Source organism: Adiantum capillus-veneris, chromosome 26, assembly GCF_014529385.1.
Source record: "Adiantum capillus-veneris isolate H3 chromosome 26, ASM1452938v2, whole genome shotgun sequence".
Lineage (NCBI taxonomy): Eukaryota > Viridiplantae > Streptophyta > Polypodiopsida > Polypodiales > Pteridaceae > Adiantum > Adiantum capillus-veneris.
In genome coordinates this window covers 42558884-42574293 of record NC_140956.1, presented here as the reverse complement: position 1 = coordinate 42574293, position 15410 = coordinate 42558884, and the positions used below count along the sequence as shown (strand labels likewise).

The window sequence follows — 15410 nt, the reverse complement described above, 5'->3', positions numbered from 1 at the left end:
ATGAAGTGGTACCGCACATCTATGTGTTTGGTGAAACATGGCATTTTTGGCTAAATAGACAGCACTCTGGCTATCACAACTCAACACGAGTGTATGAGCAGGCATGCCAAGTTGCAAGTCTGCCCAACCAAATAACCTCCTTTGAAGCCTCTGTGGCTGAAATATATTCAGCCGCAGTAATACTCAATGCCACAATTTTTTGCAACCTAGAACACCAAGAGACTGCACCACCAGCAATGGCAAATACATATCCACTGGTAGATTTCCTAGTATCCATGTCACCTGCCATGTCTGCATCACAGTTATCCTTGCAACTTTAAGTCACTTTTGCCATAGAAAATACACTTTGATTGTGTACCTTTCAAATATCTCAGAATGCATGATGCGCTTCGCCAGGATTCGACATGTATCGACTAACAACTCCCACTACATAAGCAATGTCGGGACGAGTGGCAACCATAGCATTCATAAGAGAACCACAAGTTGATGCATATGGGATTCCCTTCATTGCTTTCAATGCCACCTCATCCTTTGAGCAATTTGCTTTGCTAAGCTTAGTGTATGCAGGTAAAGGTACTCCAAGAGGCTTAGCATCAGCCATATTAAACCTGTCAAGTACTTTTGCAATGTACCTTTCTTGAGATAAAAACAGCAATTTCAGCCTTCTATCTCTTTTAATACGCATGCCCAAAATATGATGTGCATCACCCAAATCCTTCATAGCAAATGCTGAATTTAGCTTACGTTTCAGAGCATCAAGACTAGCCTTATGTTTCTCGGCAAGCAGCATGTCATCAACATAGAGAACAAGTATGATGGAACTACCATCTTCATTCCTTTGCGTATACAAACAATGATCTACATGGCTGCGTTTAAAGCCTTGAGACAGCATAAAAGTGTCAAACTTCTTATACCACTGTCGTGATTATTGTCTCAAACCATACAGAGCCCTTTTCAGTTTGCATACTAGTTCCTCACGTGTAAGAACTACAAAACCTTCAAGTTGTTTCATGTATATGTCCTCTTCAATGTCACCATGCAAACGTTGTCTTTACATCCATTTGATTCAATTCCAAATCAAGCACCGCAACGAGAGCAAAAAGCGCACGTAAAGTTGTAAGCTTTACAACAGGAGAAAAGATTTCTTGAAAATCAACTCCTTTCTATGCATATCCTTTTGCAACCAATCTTGCCTTGTACTTCGGTTTTTCATCCACAATTTTAATCTTGTATACCCATTTGTTAGGAAGAGCCTTTCTCCCTTTAGGCAATAGCACAAGATCCCAAGTATCATTTACATACAAGGATTTCATTTCCTCCTGCATTGCAAGCTCCCACTTACTGCTTGACTCACATGACTTAACCTCTTTATAAGTAAGAGGTTTACCCTCATCTGTCAACATTACATAATGCAAAGAGGGATTAAATCTCTGCGGTTGCCTTCTCAAACGAGTTGACCTGCGTACCCAATAATCTACATTCTCGGGCAACGGTTCTACATCATAAGGCAACTCATTTTCAGCTCTATCATGCTGCTGAAAATCATTTTCAACCAATTCAAATGGCAGTCCATCCTCATTAGGGGCATCAAAATCATGTCCTACCTCTTCTAGCTCAAGGTTAACCCGCTGATTATCAATTTCAACTTGCGGTAATGCATCGTGAGGCTCTTTTTCAACATCAATGGGTGGCACGGAAAGCTGAAATCTGGCTGTTTTCTTGTCAGCATCAGATTTTATAGCATGCCACACCATTAGAAGACGCATTATAAGGGGCTGTCAACTCCCTTTTAGTCGTCGTCGTCATCACCATCGTCGTCATCGGCATAGTCCCAGATTGCATCAGTCCATTGCATCGTCATTGTACCACTTTGTGCAATCATAAGTAGACCACTCTTGCCGACGAGAGTGGGGCCTTCGGAGGAGGGTTTTACGTCTCTGGTGTCGTATCTCTCTTCTCTCTCTATCTCTCACTCTCATACACTTGCACACACAGTGTCCATTCACTTTGTTTGTGCTCATAGCATTCTCTCATTAAGAACGGAAGGCTCTACCTTCCATAAGAACAAAAGGAACCTTGAGCACAGTTCGGAGCACTAATCTTGAGCAAAGCGCAAACAATCATTCCGCTGCACCTAACAGAACCGTTTGATTTCCATCGAGCCGTTTGATTTCCATCAAACTTTTAGTGTCAGATGCGGAAGAGAAAGAAGCCGTCTTAATTCAACCACAAGTGTGTATACAAGAGAATAGGCTGAAAATTTCAACAAATAGTAGCAACCACAAGACTTTGCATACAAAGAGCCACGGTTTCTTTACATGAAACAGTCCAAATCTGAAATTTCAGCTGAAATGTGCAATTTCAAGCACCTGTACTCAGCTTTTCACTCAATTTGTAACGACAAACATCAATACATGTGATCCCACAACTTTGGTACACCTGTGTATTGCTGTTTTGACTTGTAATAACCTGTAAATCACTTTTTTGACCTAAAAACAACATGTTTTGGACTATTTTGGCAGTCTTGGTGACCTTTTCAACTCCGATAGCAAGGGGCTTCGCGATGGAAGCGAAATTGAACGGGGAAGAGCAAATTTAACTTGTTGTCCAGCAGACTGCGCAGGAGGGCTCTGATACCAGTTGGAAGCGCAAAGCAGAAGGTATCGGTAGGTGCGCGTCGCGATGTAGTGCAGGATTGGGGCAAGAAGAAGGAAGCACAGAGCAGCAGAGAGCTAGCAGTAGGGAGAGAGAGAGAGAGAGAGAGAGAGAGAGAGAGAGAGAGAGAGAGAGCTCACGTTTTCTGGGAAAACTCAATAAGTGAGTTTTGGGTTTTTCCACTTTTATTATAAGTGACTTTAAAAAAATATGTCCAGGTTCAATGTGAGCCTGGACAAAGTATAAAAATGTACAAAAAGAGGTTATTTAGGTCTTTACTCAACACGCTAGAGGATGACGTGGCTGCACAATACGAACAGGCCTGCAAAACACGTAGCTGACAAGTGGCAGCAGCTGTACGGAAATGCAGATTTTACGACAGCTTTTGGCTACGCAATTAGAGAGAGAGAGAGAGAGAGAGAGAGAGAGAGAGAGAGAGAGAGAGAGCTTTTGCTTTATTTCTCTCAAAAAGAGAGAGAGCATGTGAGAGAGAGACAGGAAGCTTTTGCTTTATTTTTGGCAAGGCTTCTGATTTTCAGCTTTTGGGGCTCTGCTTTTGGCATCCCTTGTAAACTCTTTAAATTGGTAGTTTGGGCTCTCACTTCTCAGAGCATCTGGATACAGAGTCTACGAGTGAGTCCCGATTACTCGCTTGTACTTTGAGTTGCATACTAATACAAAAAGAAATACAGAAAGGGGCACCAGTGTTTGGGGCCAATATCTCTAGGCATGTGTTGCTAAATTGGCTTTATCTGACAGAAAAAATAATTCTAAATGAATTATTGGATTTATAAGTGAGAGGGTTTTCTCGCTTGGAACAACATGAAAAATAATTCTAAATGAATTATTGGAATTTTAAGTGAGAGGGTTTTTCTCACTGGAGACATCCGAGTACAGAGTATTCCTAGTGCATCATTCAAAGTAGTGACGGGAGCACTGAGAACGGGAATATCTGTAAGACCACCAAGAACGGGTACTTCTGATGCGTCACATCGGATGGGTGACAGGGAGCATCGGAAAGAAGTATCCGACCATCCGGGAACGGACATCTCTGATGCGTCATAGGATGGGTGACATAGAGCATCGCGAAGGAGATTGTACCGTAAGTTCAGTAGGAAAGGACTAGGTCATGGGTATTCCTGATGCGTCACAAGGTGGGTGACGGGTGCATCGGAAAGGGGATATCCATAGTCAAGAGAAATTCCGAAATGTGTTAGAATTGTGCACAAGGAAAAAGCAAGCACTTGAATGAAGATGGGTTCAAAGTAAACTTTGAGGAAAAACAGATGCTTTCTGAGAAAGCGGGATTGCTTTTCGGGAAAGCAGATGCTTTCCCGCGAGGAAGTCTATGTCTGCATTGCAACTGTGCATGTGATTGCATCCAAGGACGACTGGGAAGTACCGTGAAAGCATTGTTTTTAACTTATAAGGTTTTATTGAGTTTTTGGGCAGGTTCAGACTATTTTTAAAATATGCCAGCCGCCCACTTAATAAGTGGGCAGCCATCTGATACATAAGGCAACAGATAAGCCAACGTTTTCTCTCTCTCTTTTTTTGGCAGAACAACGAAAAAGAAAATGAAAAAAAAATTTTATTAAAAACAAAAACAGCCGCGATCTCTACGCGAGCAGCTATTCGTGCCCGTGGCTAGGAGCTATAAAAGCACCACATGCCCTCACTCAGAGGGGAGGATCAGATTTTGCAAGAAGGAGATGCTGCTGCAAAGTTCACCCGCAAAGAAGACGTTTGCCGGTGATACCCATGATTGTCCCAACTGTACCCGATGTCGCCAAGACCCAATGCGCGAGTTCCCTCGCGAAGAAGTGTCTACGGAGCATGACAAGCTGCTGTTTTTCTCAGTTTTCAGCCCATAAACGTCGTAGACGGGGCTGATTTACGAGAAGGAACCCGAGACCACACCTCTTTTGTGTGTAGGATTGAAAGAGAGGATTTTGTATGGAGAGATCTCTTCCGGGGAATTCCTTTTCAAGAACGGAGTTGCGTTTCGAGCGTCGAGACTTTGAAGGTAACGATTTTCATGTTATGAACTCTGAGTATTTGTTTGCAGGTGTACTTCCTCTTAGTGAGGGAGTAGGAGCAGAGGAAGGTATGAGCCTCTGCAGGAGAAAAGCGCTCTGAGGAACTAGAGCCAGATCAGCCCAAGGGTTTCGTACCCGAGTTTGGGAAGTAGATCCACGGATCGGAGAGAGGTAGTCTCTCAAGTTGTGATCCGGAAGTTGGGATTCCCAAGTAAGGACTTCGTGTCCGGGAAAGCAGAGTTGTTCTGCGGGAAGAGGACTCTGGAAAGAGAATTGGAAAAGAGTTGCAGGGATGCCATGCCCTGAGTCTGGAAGGTGAGATCCAGAGGTGAGAACCTTGATTCTCGAGGAATTGGAATAAGGAACGGAAGTTCCTTGGAATAGGGTTTTGCCCTAGGAATCGGAAGCTGAGGCTTCCGGGAACCATCAAGTCTTATTCTAGAACGAACGTGGTAATGCGTTCGGTTCAAGTGCTTGTATAGACTTCTCCTCAGTAATAAAGATACTATTACGGGGGGGGGACCAGCCCATCTTCTGGTCCCCAGTACTGTGTCGATCTTCTCACTCTCTATCTCTCTCTCTATCCATTTCTCTCTATATCCTTTGGCTGCAGTAATAAGTGATAAATTCATTTATCTGAATGTATTTTATATTGTTATGCAAAGGGGAAGTGAAAGAAAAGGAAAAGGACGCACGACCCCAGCTCACTCGTCGAGAGAGGATCAGCTATATCAAAAAGGGGAAGTGTTTTGAATGCGGGGAAACTGGGCATATCTCCGTGAACTGCCCTAACAAGGCACCGAATGAATAGGATGAAGAAAGGCAAGAAAGTTCCAAAGCAGCCGAGGGATGTGGCAGAAAAGGCAGATAAAAAGCAAAACTGGTACCACATTGCGTGGGGCCCGAACCGAATCAAATGAATGAAAGTATTGAAGGGGAGGAGCCGGGAGCACAGCAGAAGCGGAAGAAGAAACGCACACACTCACACACTCAACGCCATAGCCACACACACAGATTGGAGGAGGAAAGCCAACACGCACTGTGTGCCCCCTTTCTTTCTTCTCTACCTTATGCACTAAGGCACAATACACATTGTACTTAGTGTTAGTGGCTCACACAAGTGTATAGCTGTACACTTAGGGTTAATAGCAGTTAGTGACGGGCGATCGGTCACATGGCCATTAAACCTAACATTCTCCCACTTGATGGCCAATGTGGGAGACCATAAGAATGGAAGAGAACCACTCTTCACCCAATGCCCATCAACTCACGACAGTGCTGAAACTGGTGGCTGGAGAGACTCTTAGTGAGAGCATCCGCTGTGTTCTCTGACGTAGGAATCTTCACTAAATCAAGGCTCTTGTTTGCCAGACATTCACGACTGAAGTGATAACGCACATCATTGTGTTTCGTTCTGGAATGAAACACTGGATTGTTAGCCAAGGCAATAGCACTCTGACTGTCACAATGGAGAACTGGTGTACACTACTCCAATCCAAGATCTTTCACTAGGCGAGCAAGCCAAATAACTTCTTTGCATGCCTCACTCAATGCAACAAACTCTGCCTCTGTGGTAGAAATGGATGTACAGTTTTGAAGAACGGATCTCCAAGAAATAGCAAAACCAACAAAAGTGTAAATCTAACCCGTTGTTAATTTACAACTATCAACACAGTCTGCATAATCACTGTCTACAAATCCCTGAATGGATGACTCTCCACGACCATAGCATAACTGTCTATCTGCAGTATCACTCAAGTATCTGAGAATCGACTTGACAGTATCCCAATGCTTTTTACCTGTGCAATGTCATGTCTTGTAGTCACTATGCAAACATGAGACTACCACAAGCTGAAGCATAAGGAACCTTAGCCATCGCAGCTTTTTCCTCAGCAAATTTGGGACAGTCGTTCTTGCTAAATTTCAAATATGCACGCAATGGAGTACTCAAAGCCTTCCCCTTCTACATGTTGAAACGATCAAGAACCTTGTGCACATACTCTTTTTGAGAAAGGTACAACAACCTCTTCTTACAGTCACGAGTAATGCGCATACCCAAAATGTGATTTGCTTCACGTAAATCTTTCATGTCAAATTGACTTTTCAGCTTGGTTTTCAAGTCAGTAATGTCCTTCTTGGAATGACCAGCAATAAGCATGTCATCTACATAAAGGATAAGCATAATAAGTTGTCCATGTGGTTGTCTTTTCACGTAAAGACATGGATCCTCATTACTGCGCTTATAGCGTAGGGAACGCATAAATGCATCAAATTTTTGATACCATTGTCTAGATGATTGCTTCAAGCCATAGAGACTTTTCAGAAGCTTACAGACCAAATATTCCTTGCCCTTTAGCACAAACCCTTCAGGTTGCTGCATATAAATCTCTTCCTCGAGATCACCATGTAAGAAAACTTGTTATGACATCCATTTGATCACTGGCAACCAAAGCAAGCAACATTCTCAATGTGGTCATCTTGACCACTGGAGAAAAGATTTCTTAGAAATCGACACCATATTCTTGCTTGAAACCTTTGGCCACTAAACGAACTTTGTAAGTGTCAATCTTCTTCTTGTAAACCCATTTACAAGGCAATGCTTTCCTACCTTTTAACAGTGGAACAAGTTCCCATGTTTTATTCTTTGCAATATTGGACATCTCCCTCTTCATAGCATGTTCCCACCGAACCTTATCATTGGTTAGCATAGCCTCTTTGTAACAAGAAGGCTCACCACTATCTGTCAGCAAAACAAAATCCACGCCCGGAACAAAACGTTCTGGCCAATGTGAGACTCTTTAAGATCTCCGTGGCTGATCAGAACTCGTACTAGCCTGCGTAGTAAGTGGCTCGGAAGCTGTTTAGACAGGAGGTGATACATCGGAAAATGTCACTTTCCAGAATTCAACCTCTTTCACTGGCTGTCTATGCATCTTAGTTTCATTAAAGACATCACTGCTACGAATCACTGATCGACTTTCCGAATCCCATAAACGATAGCCAAATTGACCATCTACACCATAGCCAATGAAGATGCATTTCCTGGACTTAAGATCTAGCTTAGCACGCAACTCCTTGGGTACATGGGCATAAGCTTCACAGCCAAATGTGCAGAGTTTTTCATAAGACAATTTATGTCCTGACCATAACTCCAAAGGTACACGAAACTGTAATGAAGCATGTAGTGATCTATTGATCAAGTACACGACTGTGTATAATGCTTCAGCCCAAAACGCTTGCGGTAAATTAGCCTGTGATAGCATAGACATAATCCGCTCTTGGATGGTCCTATTCATTCATTCCGCCACACCGTTTTGTACAGGAGTATAAGGAGCTATAAACTCACGCTTAATTCCCCTACTTGTACAGAAGTCTATAAACTCTTTAGAGACATATTCTCCACCATTGTCTGAGCGCAAAGCTTTCAACTTATGTTCAGACTGAGTTTCAACACTAGATAAGAACTTCTTGAAGCAAAAAAAGGTCTCATCTTTAGACTTCATGGCATAGACCCAAATATGCCGTGTTGCATCATCAATGAATGTAACATAATAGGATGCACCACCATGGGACTTAGAAGGCATAGGCCCACATAAATCACTGTGCACAAGCTCTAAGGGTTTTCTTTCTTTGTCAAAAGAATGTGTACGATGTGTCCCTATTTGCTTTCCATATTGACAGTGCTCACAAAAGGGAAAATCGGAAAATAACAAAGACGGTAAGTACCCAGACGAGAGTGTCTCCATTCCCTTCTTTGACATATGTCCTAACCGGCTATGCCACAAAGCAACGGTTAGCACCTCGGTTACAGAAAGAACATTGTTTTTATCAGATACAATAGGAGGATAAAGTGAACCAACTTTAGAACCATGAACTATAATAAAGTGACTCTTCCCAATACGCCAAAACTGCTGATGAAAAGTAACTTTGTAACCCAAGTCATAAAGACGTCCAAACGAAATCAGATTGCGTGTCAAGCTGGAACATGACGCACCTTATGGATGATAAACTTCACCCCATTTGCTATAACCATGGCAATATCACCTACGCCAACAATGTCACAAGAGTAATTGTCACCAAGTGTAACAGAGCCAATGGTTTCCTCGTATGTAGTAAACCAATGCCTATGAGGTGTGACGCAACGAAGCATCCAAATCAAGAATCCAGGAGCGTGCTGGATGCGCAATGAAGTTAGGGTGGATTGGCTAATAAGTCCGGAGTCGGGACACGAAGATTCTTTCAATAAAATTTCCGGTGAATTTTGGAAGTGCCATCTTGCTCTGTCTACTCCTTGATAGGACCGGTATACTTTCAAAAAAGCACACGCCTGAAGCTCTGATACCACTATCACGAGACAGGCACCACGTGTCAACGGAAAAGAACAGACTGAACAGACTTTTAGCACTTCAATAACATATAAACTGAAAGAGATGCACGATAGAGTGGCGGAATTCCACCCCAAGAGAGCATTGGCCCCAAACCTTGGCGTCCCTTTTGGTATTTCTTTATATTGCTTGAACTCAATACAACGACACTACTACATCCTCTACACCTCACGCGGAGCATGCTAGAGAATGAGCCCTTGGCTCATATTTAAAGGCCCTTGGCCATGAAAAGCAGTTACATGAAAAGCATCAAACTCAAAAGCATATGGCCTCAAAAGCATATGGCCTCAAAAGCTGCTGCCCAAAGCTGCTCAACATAAATCACGGAAATCCATACACCTACCACGTCATCATGTCAATGCAAATTGCGAAAATCGGTACACTTGCCACGTCATCATGTCAACGCGAATTTCGGGAATCCGTACAACTGCCACGTCATCAGTTCTCCGCACGCGTGTGTGTGTGGGCTTGCTTTATCTTAATGCCTTTATGTCACTTGGGCCCCATCAGACGGGGTTCCATAAGTTGGTGGGAACTCTTCTGCAAAAATAGACCACTTGGCAAAACTTTGTAAGTCGGTAAAACTTCTTCTGCTGCTTCGGCTTCTTCTGCTTCTTCTTCTTAGGGTTTAGGCCCTTCGGCCGGGATACGTAGGTTGGCTCCGTTCTTCAGTGGCTTGACACATCAACAATTTGTGACATTGATCCTGTCAACAAGCTCTCCGCATTGACGCGAACAGATTTAGTATCCAACAACTTTGGAAAATTAAGGTTTTTGCAGAAAATTTCAGTATGTGTGGAATTAATGTTTTTAAAAGATCTTGTTTTGTGTACAGATAGCAAGTAGTAATAGGAGCAAGGAACTCGCGTCTGTAAGCATTGAGAAGCATGGAGCTGGACATCCACTCTTTTGCAACGAGGTGAATCATCTCCTTGAAATTTTGCATGTTTTGCAGGTGAAATCGAGGATGAGATGGTGAGGAATTTGCATATGGAAGCAATTGGGAGCAATGACGGCTCGAGAATGAACCGATCACGATTCAAGACAAGAATCATGAATTTTGAATGATGATGATGATTGATGATAAATGATTGAATGAGATGACTGGATACTATGGTGAGCGCATCAAGAGTTCTCCAGGGATGAGATGGTCACAGAGGGATCTAAGTGCATCAAGATTTTTGAATCGATCAGACGACTAGACTAAATGATTGAAACACTTTGTTCAGTATAAACTAAGTGTGTGATTTGTGAACTCGAATTCCCGAAAAATGAACATGATTTTTGACGTACTCACTCATGTGATTGTGTTTGAGTGCACGATTGAAAAACCAAATGACTGCAGCATTTCTGTCTTGAGAATCTATGGACATGATCGCAATAAGAATTAGTTAATCCGACATCAATGAGGTCCAGTGTGGATCTAAATGCAATTGCTAACCACGTTGCCAGGAATCATGGTCCTAGATCTAGATTGATTTTTATGTGATATGATTTGAATGTGTCCAAAACCGCACCGGATAAGCCATATTTGAGCATCCAAGGTGGTCATATCACCATAGGGCTCCGATACCATGTCAAAGGTGGCAGCAGAAGATGCAATGAAGACAAGAACCAGCTCGTGATCCGGTGGGTACCTTGACTCCGATCTAGAACACCTACAATGCCAAACACATGAACAAGGCATATATGTGGAGAAGAGAGATTACTAAGGTAGAAAGAGACAAGACATCTGAGAATGAGAGAGAGAGAGAGAGAGAGAGAGGGATCTAGGAAAGGCCCTCCATGCTCATAACAATCTACTCATACAGGCCATCAAGGGTGGTCCAGCATAGAACTGAAGTCTGACATGCCAACTAGATAAACCCAAGGTGTACAACTGCAACTGCTACTAACACTGCCAATTTCTCCTACACACAAGACCATTGGCACGGTCTCCACATTGGCATCACCTCCAACATGCTCTGGGAGCATAGATCTGGTGCATCTCCTTCTGATAGATCTAGATGTGGATCTAGATCTCGGATGAGGAAACCTACCATCGCATGGTCACAAGACCTATGAAAGGCTGCCCAGAGGAGGTACTGCACTGTAGAGAGGATGTCCTAACACTGCACCTGCTGCCCACCAAAAACGCTAGGACTGATCTGAGAAAACGTTAATCAACTAGCCAAAAATGCTAGGTGAAAGGCCTCCAATAACTGCCAACCAAGTCCACATCTGTGTTGCTAAATTGGCTTTATCTGACAGAAAAATTATTCTAAATGAATTATTGGATTTATAAGTGAGAGGGTTTTCTCGCTTGGAACATCAAGGAAAAATAATTCTAAATGAATTATTGGAATTTTAAGTGAGGGTTTTTCTCACTGGAGACATTCGAGTACAGAGTATTCCTAGTGCGTCATTCAAAGTAATGACGATAGCACTGTGAACGAGAATATCTGTAAGGCCACCAGGAACGGGTACTTCTGATGCGTCACATCGGATGGGTGACAGGGAGCATCGGGAAGAAGTATCCGACCATCCGAGAACGGACATCTCTGATGCGTCATAGGATGGGTGACAGAGCATCGTGAAGGGGATTGTACCGTAAGTTCGGTAGGAAAGAACTAGGTGATGGGTATTCCTAATGCGTCACGAGGTGGGTGACGGGTGCATCGGAAAGGGGATATCCATAGTCGAGAGGAAATCCGAACTGGAAAGAGGAATACGCGTAAAGACGCAAGCACAAGAATAAAGATGGGTTCTGAGAAGCTTTTCTTAAAAAGCGGAAAATTTGAACGAGTTTTCCGGGAAGAGCAAACGCTTTCCCGCGAGGAATCTATGTTTGCATTGCATTCGTGCATGTGGTTGCATCCAGGGACGCCTGGGAAGTGCTATGAAAGCATTGATTTTAACTTATAAGGTTTTATTGAGTTTTTGGGCAGGTTCAGACCAATTTTAAAAATATGCCGGCCGTCCACTTAATAAGTGGGCAACCACTTTGGAAATAAAGCAACAAAACCAGCCAGCGAATTCTCTCTCCCTATTTCGGGTAGAACAGAACAAAAAAAAAAAAAAACCCGGCCACAATCTCTCTGCGAGCAGCTATTCGTGCCGTGGTGAAGGAGCTATAAAAGCACCACATGCCCTCACCGAAGGGAGGTTGCCAGCCCCAGCAAGAGAAGACTGCCGCCAGAAGACGCGAGAGATCGCGAGACTACGAAGCACGGAAGTCGCTTTTCTCGCGCAAGAGCAACAAGTACCTATTGTGGATTCGCTATACGAATTGTTGTCGTGTGTTTGCGTGTGTGTTTGTAGATACTTCATCGCGAAGGAGAAGCGAGAAGGCTTCGGCCTACGCTTGGGAATTCCGGAAACGGAATTCGGAAATTGTCTGCAGAGTCTCAACTCCGAGTACAGACGGAAAAAGGATTGAGAACTTCTCTCAGATTTCCCTTACGGGAAGGAACGACCATCGAGTCAAAGATTTAGAACGGAGGGGTTTTCTCCGCTTCTTGTGCTTGTAAAAAGATTCTTCCTAATAAAGAATTCTCTTTAAGGGGGGGACCAGCCCATCTTATGGTCCCAGTACTGTGTCGATCTTCTCACTCTCTCTCTCTCTATCTATCTATTTCTCTCTATATCCTTTGGCTTCAATAATAAGAGATAAATTCTATTTATCTGAGTATATTTTATATTGTTATGCACTCTCGTTTGAGACAATCTGCCCCAAGGACTGCCCCCTAAGGGCGCCCCCTCCTGTGGGCTCAACTGCTGTGTCTCTGAGGTGACTCCCCCCTGCTCGATATATAGGTCCCTAGGCTGGCTGCCCAACACAGCCCTCAGCCCCCACGACCATGCATAAATGGGAACAATAGGGAGAGAGTGGAAAGGGGCACCAAATGCCTATGGGGCACTAGGGAAAAATATCACAAGGCTGAGAAATAATATTCCCAGCCTGCAAGAGCACAAATGGCCATAGAACCAAGCCAAAACCCAAGGCTAAACATGGCTAGACACAAACCAACATGAGAAACCTACCTCACACTGGCCGAGCACAGCCACAAAACAGCCCACTCCCTAACACCTGTCCCTAGGAGAAACTTGAACGGATTGGACGAATCCATAGAGATGCCTAGACTCTAACAAATAGGACACCTCGCAGTGATCTAAGACCGCATAGATCTAGAGAGTAAAAAATCTTGTGCAAAGATTGACTTATGAAGTTATGTGGCTCGCCTTGTGCATATACAACAAAAATTGTGCAAGATGTACAACCTACTTTTCTTGAGAATGTTATCAAAAATGGAAGGCAGAATCAATCTATGGACGAGGTAATGGCTTTCCTTGATGCTAATGAGATATGGGATTTGGTGCCATAGCCAAAAGGAAAGAATGTGATGGATGTAAATGGGTTTATAAGGCGAAACACGATACAAATGGCTCAGTGAGCAGGTACCAAACTAGATTCATAGCAAAGTGCTATGCAAATACTTATGGCATTGATTATGACAAGAGGTCCGGCCTTATGACTGAGCTCTTTATTGTCCATACCATTTCAATGGTTACAGCAAAGCTTAGATTCTGTATCAAATGAATGTGAAGAATGCATTCTTGCATGTTGACTTGCAAGGTGCGTATATGTAGCAACCATAGGGACATGAGAACGTCTCACGAGGATGTGAAGCATCCTAGGTTTGTATGTAAGCTGAAGAAAGCACTTTATAGGCTTAAGCAAGCACCTAGAGCTTGGTATGAAAGAATTTCAACTTACTAGTTGCATTGGTTTTCGTATGGTTAATGGAGATCACTCTTTGTCTGTGCGGGAGAATGATGCACATATTGTGAACATATACATTTATGTTGATTGGTCGATGCATCAAAAGGCCAATGTTAAGCATGTAAAGAGCCTCTTAAGGCAGGAATTTAACATGAAGGATTTGAAAAAGCTGTGCTACTTTCTGAGCATGGAGAACGATTTTGTGCTCACTGAATCATACCAGCAATGGCAAGATTATAGCTTTATGAATCAGATCACAATTTGGCAGAGGTTTGAAGATGAACAAGGTTCAAGGCTCAATTTGATTTTGGCATTATATGATCAGAATTACCTTCCATGTCAATCTCAGTGAGAGTAGATAGATTAAACATTATTTATTTAGCATGATCATCCAAAACTTGCATACCCTCCAGCTAAAGAATGGTATTGAATTTACCTGGCTCTTGGGGAAAATATCAGTAATCAATTTCTTGTAGCGCTTGACGGGCTGTCGTGATCGTGATCGCAAAGCTGGACAGCAGACACAGAAGCTACCGCAGACGGGCAAGACTCTCCTGGACATGAAACCCATTGTTGTGCGGAAAGAAAAATTTCAGAACAATGCAGAAGAGAAGGCGTAGTCGTCCCTTCTGCTGCTTCGACCTCCGATCCACACTGCATTTGGCGAGTATCTGAAGCGGATAACCACCGCCACCCCTGGAGTGTTCGAGCTTTGCTCCTGCTTGAAAACCTTTGAAACACTGTGTAGTCCGGCAGCCTTCCTATGATGGGGGAATTTTGCAAAAGGGGGGCGGGGGGGGGGGAGAGAGAGAGAGTGTGTGTGTATATGAAATCACTTTTTGAATAGGCTTTTGACCTGCCTGGTTGAGTTGAGCGTGCTCAAATTTCTCAATTATTGATACCACATTGACGGCTCCTATTCTGAACTTTTGTGGGAATGTACCTCGAGCCGACTACTTAAGTTGAAGGTGGGTCAAAGGTCGGCAAGTGAGTTCACTTGTGAAGTGCAAGGCCTCTTGAGGCACGTGAGAATCCCTATGGATTTGGTTTTTGGAGGTGCGTACAGACTATAGTGGGTTATTAGTGCTTGGCTCGCTTGAAGCATTGTACATGAAGCTCCTCAATGAGTGTGTCTTGTGAGTGTCTATGCACATTGAGGAGTGAATACTCTTCTCTACACTCGCTTCAAAAGCACGCGCAAATTAGGACTCGAGAGCTGCAACAGGTGGAGTTCCATCTACCAGATGAGGCCGGGGTACATCGTCTTGCTAGTGCACATGTTTGAACCCTACGTTTTTGGACTTTTCCCTCCTCACTTGTTGATCCACTTTGCTACAATGTTAATAGCATAAACGTTCATCCTAGTGGCCAACTGATAGCGCCCTCTACGACACACAATAGCCACCGAGCTTAAAGTTGTGGCTACCTGCATTGAAGCGTATTACACACCTCGAATTCTTTCGCTTTAGCTCTTGCATCTAGGATGCCTTCAAAGTACTTAGCTTGTAGATGAAGATTTGGTCGTTAAAGTATTATTTATAGTTGCTTATCTTCATTATGTAGCTCGAC

At 43.4% G+C, this 15410-nt stretch overlaps 1 protein-coding gene across 1 annotated transcript in view; it reads right to left on the bottom strand.

Annotated features, from left to right (window-relative positions):
* The window catches only part of LOC147423340 (protein SEMI-ROLLED LEAF 2-like), a 114425-nt gene extending 99776 nt beyond the window's left edge, over positions 1-14649 (bottom strand). Inside the window, exon 1 of the mRNA XM_086501033.1 lies at positions 14278-14649. Within this exon, the coding sequence (XP_086357159.1) occupies positions 14278-14412 (135 nt within the window). The 5' untranslated portion in view covers positions 14413-14649. The remainder of the gene's footprint in view (positions 1-14277) is intronic.
* Positions 14650-15410: the final 761 nt, after the last annotated feature.